Genomic DNA, 15,060 nt, shown 5'->3' on the forward strand with positions numbered 1-15,060 from the left:
CAAATAAAATAACATACATACATTATGCATGCATATACTGTATTCTTGCATACATAAATGCATGCATAGCATAGAAACATGCATACATACATAAACTTAAAACTACTCCATGTCCAACACTCCCCTGTGAATTACATCCGTTGGCCTCCCAACAATTTCAGTATTCACGGTGTTCTTCACTTCTCACACCACTTGTCTTAGACTCAGACTGTGTACGAACAATGCATATAAATGCACTTACAAGGCCTTCCACGTTTGTGTAATATGAGAAAAATGTCTTGATTGATGTTTCCCAGACCACAATAAATCCCTTTATTTAATTTAACCGGGATCCAAATGTCTCTTTCACTTAAAATCACAAGTGGCACAGTGTCTCTCCCTCTCATCAGCTCATTTCTACAGCGGTTTTAACTGGTTTGGCATCCTATCAACTGGTGTTATTGTGTGATTCAAAATATATTGTGTGATTCATCTTACAACCATTTCATTATTTAAAAATCGACTGACTCCTGGCTCATTTTTCCAACTTTCTGACATCAGGTTCTCTTTTTCATCCCTTTATCTACACATATTTGTTGTTGTGAGGTTGCTAGGGCACTCTGGGCAGTTGCTAGGTGGATTGCGGGGTCTGTAAAACAAACAGTGCTTGTCTCAGCAAGAATCACTAATGATAGGCTGGCTTTGTTTTAGTGACCTGTCCCACAAAGGAGAGTCGTGGATTGTATCAGCAAACATGCGAACACACACACACACACACACATGGTTCACCTTGGCATGCCCTGCCACCCTGCTTGCTAAACGCTATTACATTCCCAGCCGGCCTTCTGATAAAATAAATAATCCAAAGATCAATATCAGTCAACACATAACAACGACACAGGCCCCTAATCGCATTCAGACCTCCTGCATTCACAACCCACCAGATACACATCAGTTACGCTTATTCAATACGAGTTAATTGAGCAATGAGTTACATAATGGATTAAGATAACGGACAGGCAGACATGAATGTTCATGGGGTGAGCATTATCACCAAAACTATATACTAAATACTGTGTATGTATACTGTATGTAATATTCATAACAAAAAAAGCTTCACATTATGTAACACTTGATGTAGAAATAAGTGAATAAATTACTTAATGCTTTGTTGCTCTCACATGAATAACTGCCATGCAGATCTACTGTGACAATGCATAGTGCTAAAAATAAATGCTTTTCACAAGAGAGTGAAGCTTCCTGTATCTTTTTCATCACTCATGAACATTGAGAGACCTCACTCCAGCCTGTTTTAAGTCCTAAAGCAATATATTGCCGAACGCTCAGCCACACGAGAGCGATCGATGCCAGCAGGACTGCAGTGATATTCTCATACTCCAGGAAAAAACGGATGGCAAAAAGCCCAGAACGAGAGAGAAGGGAAGAAAGCAGCATCACAGACACACACTGCCGTTTTGAGATACACACACACACATTTGGCTAAAAATAAAATGTGAACCTACTGATATAGAACCTTGAAGCTTTAGTAGAGGATCTGGAGCGAAACCTTCACTAAGTCCCGCCTTTTAAAACATTACTGACAGATACTACATTAGCAACTGTTGCAAACTGATTCGCAGAGTTTGCTGTTATAAAATTAAATGACTTCATAAGACAACAATTCATTTTAGATAAAATGTGTCAATGTCAGTATTCATTCCACCCCACATCCAAACAATTTTATGAGCACATTTCACTTAAAATCATGCTTTGCATTTTAACTCTCCAGTTAGGCTATGTAACGGTTTGTAAAGCTTGTCTATGTGAGCAACAGTGACCAAAGGGGGCGGGGCTTAGCAAAGAATTTAAATGGAACTGTACGGTATTTTACCAAATTTTAATTCTCACAGAAGTGTGTTGTAATCTGTGGAAGCTTGTTTCTGCCACAGAATAAAAATAAAAAAGATAATTGTGACTTTTTCATCTCACAATTCTGACTTTATTCTCCAATTGCAAGATGTAAACTTGATCAGAAAGTACGAGAAAAGTTTATATCAAGCAATGGGCTCTATGCACGGTGGTATTTCCGGTGAAGATATAAGGATGCTCGATTACTTCCACCGATCGTAGAATCCAATACAATACCGAGAATTTATATTGAATTTTATACTCTATGGCTATAATAAAGAAACGTACGTTAGTCATAAAAACAGACTAAACAGACACCCCTCGTTGTGTTTATGCTTCTTTTAAAAATTATATTAAATAAACATAACTATATATAAAATTACATCTAAACGTATTAAAGTTTCATTTCAAAGACGAGAGGACAGTAAATTTTGAAGACTCTGCCATATACGGTTTTCCCCGGTTTTCCTCTGCTTTAATCTCCACAACCGGAAACAGACGAGCATCCTTGCATCAAATGCGGAACTAATGCGTGCATATAGCCCATTCTGACTTTACAACTTGCAATTCGGAAATTTTTTTTTTTTTTTTTTTGCAATTATCATACATATCTTACATATCACGCAATTCTGCCTTTATAAATCGCAATTGTTAGGAAAAAAAGTCTGAATTGTGAGAAAAAGGTTGCAAATTTTCTTTTAAACTTTTATTCCGTGGCAAAAAAACAAGAATACATAGTAATCAATATGTGAATTATTGCTAAATAAACAAATGCATAATTCCTGGCAAATTTCTTGCTTTAAATGAAATGACTAAATAATAAGATTGATTCCAGTTCCTAACACACAGAAAAGTTCCCATGGAAACACATATGCGCTTTTCCCATGTAAACCCCTGCCAGTTAACAAAATATATTCTTTCAGCACATAAATTGCATGGACAGTCCCCGTGGAGAAAGTGTTCTGCTCAACCTGAACGCTCAGAGCTTTAAATCCACAGGAACTTTAAGAGGTAGTATTCACTCAAAGGTATGTTTTCAGACATTTACTGACAGATTAACACATTGATTACTAGTGCATTGAATCAGTTTTACGCACCAGCCTGCGGATCTCTCTTTCACACTCTCTGTTGATGCGGTTGATTTCCTCCTGGTGGAGATGGTAGACGCTGCGGATCTCGGCGGCTTTGATTTTGTCGGCTTGCACGGCCATGCTTAATGCCTCCTCCATTTGCCTTTTCACCCCCTTCAGCTCAGAGATCTCCTGCTGCATTCGCATGCGCTCCACTTCGAAACTCCTCCTGGTCTCCTCGCGGGCCTCCGTCATCAGAGCAGACTTCACCTGCAGCGCCAGGGAAACCGCATGGGAGTTATATTCCATATTAACTATTTTTTTTCACACTCTGTTATCAGTTCTTTGAAGGCAGGGTTTTTTGTGATGCTGGTTGAAAGTCTCTTCACATCCTGATGATAAGTGGTGTGAATGTATTTTTATGTATATCGTCAGAAGGCTTAGGGCCATTAAATGTTTGTCCAATCATTGCATTCGGTCAGATACGTTTCATGCTATAGACAGTCACTGAGGACCTTTTACAGTTCCTCATGACCCAAAACAACCAGCTTATGCTCCGTTAACATCATAACTACTTTAATTCGCAAGATATATAAAACCCCTGACGCTACACTCGGGGATGTTCGTGACTTGAATTTCTGCATTTCAATGGCAAGACTATCAACGCCGAAATGAATCTGCAGCAGTCAGGTGGTACAAGTCAGAGCTCTTTAAGTTGTTTATGTTCATTAATGTTATCTTTGATATTCCCTGCTGTATTTTCAATATTATATGCTATTATTTGAGCATAAACATACCGTTTGTTAAAAAAAACAAAAGTTCAAAAAAAAAAACTCAGACAAAAAAAGGTTTGGAACCACTGCTCTAGCATATATTTTTATAGTATTGTGATCATTTAGTATAAATTTGACACTGCAACCAAATGAATATGCAAAATGCACTGTACCTTTTCGGTGGATCCATCTCGGAGTGCACCGACGAGCGCCTGGAGCCTCTGAATCTCTCCGTCTTTGATCTTAATGACCCGTACCAGTTCAGACTCGTGCTGACGTAGGAGCGTTTCCCGAACGGCGTGCAGATCCCGAAGTTTCTCTTCGTGAAGTTTGGCTTTTAACTCGGTCACAACCACCGTGGTTTTGTGCTGCTCATGACGGACCTCCTGAGACTTCTCCCTTTCCAGCTTACTGACCTGAGAAAGAGATGTTACCTCGGATTTAACAAACTGAAGGGATCAAACAAAGCAAGTATTTAATGGGCAATAAATCGGATGGTGGCATCATATATGTGCATAAAAATATGTAAAATACAAAAAATTTTAAGAAAAAATATATGCATACACAAATAAATAAATAAATAAATGAGATAGATTAGTAAATAATTAATGCTATTTAAAGCTGAAGGGATGTTTTCATTAATTAAGTGTAGTGTAACGTATAATGAATATTAAGGTTGTTTATGCAAAGCAACGCTGCACAGCTGTGGGCAATGTTCCATGATTCAGTGCACAATATTGAGCGTGCCCTAAAAATAAGAGAGTTAGTGTGTCAGGACACGACCCCACAACAGGGTCACATCAGGACACGTCCTCTCTGTTCTGACACAATCTGACACATGCTGCCACGGGCACAACAACACTGGTAACATAACAAACAGATACCATCTTAAAATTCAGCCACAAAACATAAAAGACAACACTGGAGGAGGAAACTAAAAACACCCCAAATGTAACCAGAATAAACCCTTTTATGAAACACATATGGAGTAACAAGAAGCTATTATGGAAAGAATTGATCCTACATCACACAATTCAATACATATCTGCTGCAAAACAACTGTGACGAGCATGTCTTTATGTAGCCGATTTGACTTATGTTCATACAATTAATTCGAAAATGCAAAAAAAGTAAAGGATTTCAGTTAGCAACCAAAAAAGATAGTTGACTAGATATTTACTAGGGCTGTCAAACGATTAATCACATCCAAAATAAAAGTTTGTGTTTACATAATATATGTGGGTGCACTGTGTATAATTATTTATATATATATATATGTTTGTATATTTTCATGTATAGATTTATACATAATTTAATTATAAAATAAATAAATATTTTATATATAAATACAAAAATATTTTCTTACATGCATGTGTGTGTATTTATATATGCAAAATAATTATACACAGTGCACCCACATATATTATGTAAACACAAACTTTTATTTTGGATGCGATTAATCGCGATTAATCGTTTGACAGCCCTAATATTTACAGAAGAAAGGGATTATTAGGCATATCCAAGTTTCATAATAACAATTAATTTGCTCTTTTTATCGTTCTACACGACTATAATAGTAAATCTGACCATTTTGATCACCTTTACTCCACAAGACACATGATTTGGGGTATTATTCATGTCTTTAGCACAACTTGTGTGGTACGACGTGAATACTTCCCTAAACCAATAAGCAACAGTAGAGATGCTTGACTTGGCAAACACCACTGAATAAAAGTAGGTTAGGAACGTCTTTAACATTGATGGAAGAGTAAAAGTCTCTGTTCTGCACCCTGTAGGCCTGCTGCCTTTTATAGATCTAAGTAACTCTGATATTTGGCTGTCAGATGGAAACAGTATCTTATAATATGGCTGACACCACACCAGTCTAGACCAAAACTGGGTCAGACGGTCACTGGACAACTTCGCCTGTTTGTATAGAGTAATAAAACAGCAGAGGAGAAGTAATTTTGGGCCTACAGGGAGTTTTTTAATGCAGCGTAAGAGAACCTGTGGAGAGGTTTAGAGTCCAGCAAGAGTCAGCAGTGCTTATATCCCATTAGCCTCTGCTCAAGAACCAGCCATCCGTAACCTTACATAATATCCGGGGGTCAATATCAGTTCAGTGTCTATTGACAGTATTTTGTGTTGATTACCACAGAAAATTATATTTTCTAAATATATATTCTGACTGACAAAGTGTGTGTTTAAATGCTTTTAGTTATTTTTTTCCAATGGTGTCTTTTGTTGATTTGTCTAAACTCACGTGATGGGTAGGTTTAGGGGCAGGTGGTATGTCATTCGTACGAGTTGGGCAACTCATACGATTAAGCAAAAATAAAACTAATTCGCACGAGTGAGGTCGTACAAATTGTAACGAATTAGCCACCTTAGAAAATTCGCACAAATTGCCGTGAGTAAATGAACTAAACTAAAATGAATATATTTATACCATATATATATATATATATATATATTAAACAAAATTATGTTTAATAACAAAAAATTGAATTAATATAACAAAACTATTACTGAACCCAGAACAGTCCTTTCAATAAAGTAATGTTATAGTATAAAGCGCACAGATATTGCACTCTTAATAAAAAGGGATCCACAAATGTCAGCGGTGACAGGGTTGCACGAGGTTGGAAAGTCTTTTATGCCATTCTTTGATGTTTGGAGGAAACAAGAAACAATGGTGTACAAAGCTAAAGGTGTAGAAGTGTTCCCCGGCAGACTTGATCTTGACATTTTGATCTAATCTGAAACAACGATCAGGAAATAGGATTGAAACTAGAGAAGAAAAAAAAATTACGGAAAAACAGACCAAGAATTAACAAAGATAATCTGTAAACTCTTCAATTCTTTCCTCAGCCCACAAAAAAGGAGATTTTATCAAATCTAAGCAGCAAAAATGGCTTGTTTAATATTGAAATCAAAACAATGAGCTAATTAACATATGACCGCCCACATTTGCATATTAACACCTGTTCATTATTTACCATTGTCATCAGTGTAAACTGCACTATTCTCTGTGAAGGTTAACCAATCATAACTGACTTAATTTGCATTGAATCTTTTTGATACACTTTTCTGGGATTAGAACAGTGACTGATTGCATTGATCATCTGAAGCCAATTCTAAATATGATCGTCTAATTCTAAAGGTCAGGAAAACAGACATGAAGTTTGACTAAGATTATAAGTGGACTTCACACACAAAAAAGGCATAAATCACATTCATAATAACATTCCACAGCTCAAACCCACCAATCAAACCTCTCTCCTTTCTGCAGTAGCACAACTATACAGTTGGAGACATGCTGTGTGAGACACCAGCACCATTTATTTCCATCATACATGATGAGTATTGTTCATTCAAGCCTAACATCAGCAGAGACGGCTCTTACTGTCAGTCTAAGGAAGCCCATCACAAAAGCTGCATTGATGCAAGCAGTCTGACAGCACATCTGCGAGTCGCTCCTGACAGTCTCACACAGGGGTGTGCTGTCACTGCACTCAACAACAGAACATATTCATTTTCACGCGTGTGTGTGTGTATGCCTGAAAACCTGCCTGCACGCTCACAGATAATCTGCTGTAACTATAAGAGACTGTTTTGTGCTTAATGTGCAGTGTGGCGATTATATAAGGGCACTTACAGCATACAGCCTCTTAAAGGGATAGCAGCGTTAACTAAAAAACTATTACAAACATTTTTTCTCAATTGAAATAAAGCTGAAAAAGATGTTTATATATTTAAACTAAATGAAAATTAAAAATGCTGCTTTGGTAAATAACTGAAACAAGTTTAAGTTACTAAAACTACTATTTAAAATTACTATTTAAAACTATTTAAAATTAAAATAAAATTATATTTCGAAATGGTAACATATATATTTTATAACTACAAAACTGACAAATGAACATTACCAAATTACTAAAACTGAAACTAAATTATAAAAAAAACCTGAAAATATAATTCAAATTCAAATATTCAAAATCTGAATAAAAACTAAATACTCTTTTAAAACTGTATACATAATGCTAAATAATCGGGATATTCACCCATAAATGAAAATTCATTGTTACTCCAACATGTCATTCGGCCGATCACAAACAGAATTCTGAAGATTACCGGTTCATCTTTTCTATACAATAATAATGAATGAGGACAACATTTTAGTTTCATAAAAAGACAAAAAAAAAAATCCAATAAAAGTACTCTATTAAGTGTGTCCTAAATATTCCAAGCTTTGAAGTTTAGAGTGAGAAAGAGACCATATTCTAATAAAAATTAAAAAAAGAATTAGTCAATGAGTCACTGAGTTGACTCATTCTGATTCACGCATGAATCATTCATGAGGTTAACTGATTCAATAAAAATTTCAGAAAATATCTCAAAAGAATTTGTTCACAAATCTGACATGAAAAATCTTTTTGAATCTTGAGGACTTTAGTTCCCATTTATTGTAATTCCATGGAAAAGTACCAACAAAACAGTATCAAACCCTCAGTTTGTGTTCTGCGGAAACAAGAAAGCGTTTGATTCAACATGAAGGAGAGTAAATAATAGCAATTTCCTTTATGGGTGAACTCTCTTTCAAATGATTTCCTCTTTCTCTCCAGGGTCTCTGTTACTCTAACATGATTCTCAGAGACATCAGTCCTTCACAAGCACGACTCAAGATTCACTTTTGGCTATCTGATAAAAAGTAGCCCGTCTCGGTTTATTTCCCTGCAGGTCTCGACATTGAAACGCAGAACACTCTTGATATATCTCAATGTAATGAATCAATCAATATATCCACAATCCTGATGCCTTGAATCATTCCTGAACATTGCATTTCATGTTCCTGCAAATCAAAAAAGCAATTTTCCAGAAAACAAGGTATAGCAGTGTGTTTGACTTTCGGCACCGGCAGTAATTGGCCTGTTAGAGTGTTTCCCAGTCCTGCAGGACAAGGGGCAGAATATTAAAATATAAAATATTGCTGAAGGACGTGCACAGAAAGAAAAAAATTCCAGATCATTTCCACTTTGCTTTTAAATCAATGACTGTACTGCATCAGTAAGTACAGACTAAAGGTGCACACAGACACACACACACACACACACACACACACACACAGAGTAACCGCTGTAAGATAACTGAACCTCATTATTGTATCCACTATACATTGTCTGATAGCGCTTATTAAAATTAGCCTGACATTTTGTTAATGGTAGCATTACTATAATGTGGCTGACGTTATGATGATGTATTACAGTAATAATGGTGTCCTTTATGACTGCTTTACTGGATTCAGATGATGAAAGGGTCAACAAGAAAGGCTATACACTAATATCCTCTGTGATATTTGAATGGACAGTATAAGGAAACGTTGTCGGTGGCGATCGGCACTTTCTGGTGTGCTTTCCTGCAGAACCTCTGTCATTTCTTTTCACCCTGAGATGTGTGTATTGATCTCGGACAGCCACTGCAGTATGCGCACACACACAATGAGCGGACCCGGAAAGACACATACTGTATGCGCAGGATAGGGGTGAGAAATTATACATCACATATACATATTAATATATTTAGCCAGAATTACAGTTTTCATTTTTGGGTGAACTGGCTTTAAATCAAATGAATGCTTAATTATTATTATGACCTTATTACAAGACTAAAGGCCCTTGCACACTGAGTGTGATTGCCACAACACCATTCAAACTGCTTGCTACGGATGCAAAAAATGAAGAAAATCAAACCCGATCCGATTTTTTTTTTATGACGGACGAAAGTTGTGGAGGCAGTAGCTTGATTGACAACGTGAGATCGAATTTATTTTTTAACATGCAAAAATTTCGGACGCGAATTTCGGACTCAGTGTGCAAGGGCCTTTAATGTTATAAATAAAACAGGTTTTCACTCATGACACACTACAATTCGAAGGTTTGGGGTCGGTAAGATTATTTTAAAATGATTTTGAAAACGATCATAACTTTCATTTAAAAAAAAAAATTATTCGATCTTTTTTGGTCGTTTTTTTCCTACGCACCTATTATCTGCAGGTGTGTGATGTTTTTGAAAGAAATCTCTTGTGCTCACTAAACATTTATTTCATTAATAAAAACAGTATTAGTACTGTATAATTAGTATTATTGTGAGATATTATTACCATTTAAAATAAGCATTTTCTATTGTAATATATTGTAAAATGTAATATTTGTAAATGTTGCATGAATTGAACAGTTCTGCTGCTTATTTTTGACATTTTTTTGTGTGGAAAAAAAAAAACACATTATATGAGTTACACATAATACATTCTTTGATGTATAGAAAGCACAAATGAAAAGCATTTATTTGAAATAGAAATATTTTGTGATATCATAACTTAATTTAATGCATCCTTTTTTTTAAGGCACCATAAAGAAACGACTCTGATTCCACCCACCCATATAACACAGAACAAGAATTAAAAGGCAATTGTAGTGACAGAAATGGTTGACGTGACAACAAAAGACGACCAGCAGAGAAAATACATTTTTCAAATATGGAAGGAAATGAGGTCAGTATTAAACGCATCACATGCAGCAGACGAGAAGCCATATTTTATACTGTCAAACAACATAGAAACCAAATAATACATCTGAAATGGAGTCAAAACACTTGCATGCTTTCCGCAACAAACTATACAGTAAATAAAGAGGAGACTCTAACCTTGGTTTTCTCGTGCTGCAGTTCAATTTGGATTTCCGTGAGTTTGGCCCTCAGCTCCTCATTGGCTGCCTGCAGTGCTGCCATGGCGTCAGGCCGCTCCCCTTTGCCCCGCCCACTGGGGGCTTTCTTGGACATATTGGGCTGTACTCCACAGGCCACGCCCCTTTCAGGGATGACCTGAGTTTGTGAACGGTCAAGATTGGCTTCTGTTTGTTCCTCAGCTACATGTTTCCACCCACCTGCAGTTCACAAAGAAACAAGTATTTACAGAGGTCACCGGGACCTAGAACAATCACAGTATTACACTAAAAGAAAATCAGCAAGCTCATGAAAAGTTTTAAAGAAGAATGCAAATTACTTTTGGCCTACTCTTTTATGAGTGTTGTAAATTCTGACACATATATTCTCCATATTTTGAAGAATTTCGGTAACCCAACAGTTTACGATAGCCATTGACTTCCATAGCAGGAAAAGAGAAAAAAAAATACTATGGAAGTCAATGGCTACCGTCAACTGTTGGGTTAACGAAATTGTTTAAAATTACTTCGAAATAAACTTTACTTACTAATTGGAATTTATTCTTTTTTTAAAGTTTAACTCTTTATTAGCAAAGACGACAATTAGGCACTACCTGACTCCATTTTGATCAATAAATGGTCTCAGATCACATCTCGAGTGACAGAAATTAGACTAAGTGAGCAGCAAATGGAGCCAAAGTCTCCCGCTTCTCTATTTTTATTCTTGAGAAACACCCTAGTAATCTCACATCTTCTCTGTAGTTTCAGAAGAGATCTCAACGTCTCAAACTTTCCTCAAATTTGCCAATAAGTCTGAAACCGAAATTCAAAGATCTCAATGTTCACTCAAACATTTCTAATATAACTAAACTAAATATCTGTGCTCCTACCTGCATTCATTTCACTCTACACTCTTACTGTGTGTCATCAATTGAGTCGTGTCTTTCAATTTTGCCATGGCGAAACATATGAGGAAAAGTGTATCTGTCTATTGAGCTATGAAAAACCAACAGCTTTATATGAAAAAGATTCCAATTCTGGAAAGAGCAACCAGAAGTTTTTCTCTGCTTACAAGTATTGTAAATATTTAATACTTTGACAAATCCTAAATCCACATCCAATCCCCACAGAAACATTGTTCCAGCTGTATGTTTGACTGATCACTTCACTTCAGCAAAGATGAGAAGAATCTAAAAACATGCAAACTGTTTTGAACATGACTGATAATCTGAAAAGGACTTGGATCTCTGGATTGAAGGAAAAGCTTTAAAGGGGCTATATGTAGAATTCAGAAACCCTTGTTTTTAGCGACACCGGAGGCCATTAAGTGAACTGCAGCCATCAACTTATTGCTTGTGTACACATAAGGTACAACAGACTAAACATGATTCAATGGCCCAAAAGTCAAGGCAATGTTCTTTTTCATTGGAAATATATACCTTTGCAGTGATATATACTGTTAACGAATATCCAGACACCGTACACACTGCTGATGTTTAGATGAATCTGTAAATAGGCCATTAAAATTACACTTATAATAAATTGATTATACAGCATTATTGGGGCTAAATATACCAGTGGCGTAGGGGTACGTACATCAACACATAAATATATTTTAAGTTTGGATCGAAATTATAGCTAGGGATATATCAGTGTCACTGGATATTGGTAGGACACGTCAAATTCTACGCCCCTGATATATACTATATAGATCTGCATATTTTTGACTATAGTTTGAATTAATTCCTTTTCAGAACAGAATGGCTCGTTTGGCATTATCCTGAACAAACGGATTCATTACTTGTCATGGAAAAGAGGCTGTTGGGAGTGTGAGTAAACATCATTTTCCTGGCAAAAATGTAAAAAAAAAAAAAAAATCCTTCATACAAAAGTCTACAGGCTTTCATAAAGACACGCAGGGTACGTCTCGTTTTTTAAGTTTCATTACAAGCTGTTCACACAATGGCAATAAAAAACGATTAATACATGGAAACTGTTACATATTGCCTCTTTAATATTTAAATGCTTTCACTATTACAAAACAATAATTACATGCATATGAGCACTTAATGAATTCATTGGTTTTGAAAGCCCTCCGTTTATCACATTTTTATTGAACATGCAATCAGAGATGCACTTTGCAAGTGTCTCCATCACATCCACTGATTTCCCAGGGTGCTCTTGGCTTGCCTTGAGGAGCTTCAGGATCATTTTTTTTTTTGCACTTTTGAACTTTATGGCTCTAGTATTATAGAGCAGTAGATAAAATGTCTAAGTTTATATTGTATAAACAGAAATGTTTTTTGTTGTTTTCATAGAACACTATAATATTAATAAGCTTACTTGATGCTAAAACACAACAAAACTGTATTATATCTTAACTTTTTAAAATAGACCTAAATAAAGTTTTATAGATAAGCCTCCTGTGTTGTGTTCACTAACAAACCGAGTATACACACATACTTTTTTACAAAAATAAGTGCAATTCTGTACCTCATTTTCTGCTGCCGCTCTCTATATACAGTATAAGCTACATTTTCTAGTTATTTCCAAGAATACACTGAAAGCTAGTATGTACTGAAGTAGGCATTACTAACTCTACTAACATTATCTCACTTAAGAAGTGATGAAAGACACCCTTTAGCTTTGCCCAGTTACTCTGAATACATTATATGGATCATTAGGTAAGATAACTGCACTTTTCATATATATGCAGTTTTACTGACAGGTCTGAGGAACAGCTCAAGTCCATCAGTCAGATCACAAGCGGATTCCTGGATACAGATCAGCCATGGTCTAGTGAGAATTCAATAACCTTTGCAAAGATCACAACAGGTTCATATATGATCACTACGAGAGCTTAATGACAGATCTTTCATTTTTTAAAAGTGAACTGTTCCTTTAAAGTTGTGGATGAGAGATTACATGTGGCATCTAATCTGAGTGAATTACAGTGACTCAGCAGACTCATGCAATATGCTCTAAAATGAATGATAAATGTGTTGTTGCTCTTCTGGGATATTTAGCATGCAGGCTCCTGATCAAGGGCAAAAGTATAATCATTGATTAAGCAAGTATTCATCATCATAAATGAGCCCATATCCTCAATCAAAACATACTGTAAAAGCTTTATAAGTCCATCAACAACATGCAACCTGTTTGTAGACCAACTCTTTTATTAGAGTGACATCTAATCAAAATCTTAGTCTTCTTTATTTGCAATGCAACCAATGCTTTGAAATTTAAATTGGTTAGCGCATTCATACATTTTGTTGCTTTTTGTTGTTCCAAACAGTCTCTCCCTCCACATCTAAAGTCAATGAGTTCATATTCCCTTAGGTTGACGATTGCATGCTCCAAAAAAAGCAGCACGTCATTGGGTGCTTGCATCATAAACACAACCTATGCTGTGTTTCTCTGCCAGGCATCAGAAGAAAATAGACGGCAAGCAGAACGAGCCACTTTGCATCGCAGATGGCCCTCCGAGAACATTTCAATAAATATCCCAGACTGTGCAGACGACCGCACGCGAGGCATCTCCCCATTCTGTAGCTCACATTGACAGTCCTGACAAACATGCCAGCAGGCCGATATCAGGATCATTATCTGCTAATCACACAGGTCTGCGTGTTCGCTGCCACCCTGCTTGAATAAAAAAGGAAATCAATGCATATAGATTGAGACTGACCTTAAGTGCATGATTTGAGTTGGGGGTGTTGTTTTAGTCTGCAGGGTTTATCCAGGGAGCTGTTGGTCCTCCATCATTCCGTGCGATTCGCAGCACATGCTCTGAAACGACAAGGGAGGCATGTTGTCATGCCCTGAATTCCATGCAGAAGATGCTTGAATGCCCAGCAGAACCGAGCTGCGCACAGCCGGATCCTCAGCAGCCGGTAGTGATGGATCACCAGGATGAGCTATTGCATGTTAGAGGAGAGACTATGAAGCAAGAGAGATTTGATTCCTTGCACTTACCATAAACACTCCCTCACCATCCCTGATGGAGAGAGAGGGTTGATGCTGGCAGGGAGGAGGGTGAAAGAGGAGTGGAGATAGACACGGAGCACACACACACACACATGCGCAGGCGTGTGCACATGCATACACACTAGGATCTGGCAGTTCTGCTGCGAGATGTAAAGTCTGGCTTCTATCCTGAGAGAGAGAGAGAGAGAGAGAGAGAGAGAGAGAGAGAGAGAGAGAGAGAGAGAGAGAGAGAGAGAGAGAGAGAGAGAGAGAGAGAGAGAGAGAGAGAGAGAGAGAGAGAGAGAGAGAGAGAGAGAGAGAGAGAGAGAGAGAGGAAAATACAGCTATTGTAGCCGCCCACTGGTCAATGCACTGCAACTACATCTAAGTCTAATAACATCACGTCATCATCCAGCCTATGCATTAAATAACAACCAAATGCATAACAAGCTATAAGAAGCAATGCATGGCTCTCATTTATTAGTTCAGAATTAACATGCAGTGTGCTGACCCATCCATACGGTTGATACTAGAAACTGCATCATTGAGCATGGGTTAAATAATACTGCAGAACAACATCTTTCATCCTGGTGTTGTGCAGTGATTTATCCTCAAGCCAGATGGCGACAAAGAGCTAAAATATTA

At 36.9% G+C, this 15,060-nt stretch overlaps 1 protein-coding gene across 10 annotated transcripts in view; it reads right to left on the reverse strand.

The window, feature by feature from the left end:
- jakmip3 (Janus kinase and microtubule interacting protein 3) overlaps window positions 1-15,060 on the reverse strand; it is a 37,666-nt gene that overhangs the window by 20,395 nt on the left and 2,211 nt on the right. For all 10 annotated transcript variants that reach the window (XM_039665314.2, XM_089122355.1, XM_089122353.1 and 7 more), the window contains 5 exons: window positions 14,425-14,604; window positions 14,138-14,238; window positions 10,433-10,671; window positions 3,904-4,146; window positions 2,985-3,227 (listed from right to left, as the gene is read on the reverse strand). In XM_039665314.2, the coding sequence (XP_039521248.2) occupies window positions 2,985-3,227; window positions 3,904-4,146; window positions 10,433-10,567 (621 nt within the window). In that variant the 5' untranslated portion in view covers window positions 10,568-10,671; window positions 14,138-14,238; window positions 14,425-14,604. Of the gene's footprint in view, window positions 1-2,984; window positions 3,228-3,903; window positions 4,147-10,432; window positions 10,672-14,137; window positions 14,239-14,424; window positions 14,605-15,060 lie in introns of those variants that run through there.

Source organism: Pimephales promelas, chromosome 17 (assembly GCF_988280905.1).
Source record: "Pimephales promelas chromosome 17, fPimPro1.hap1.1, whole genome shotgun sequence".
Taxonomy (NCBI): Eukaryota; Metazoa; Chordata; class Actinopteri; order Cypriniformes; family Leuciscidae; genus Pimephales; species Pimephales promelas.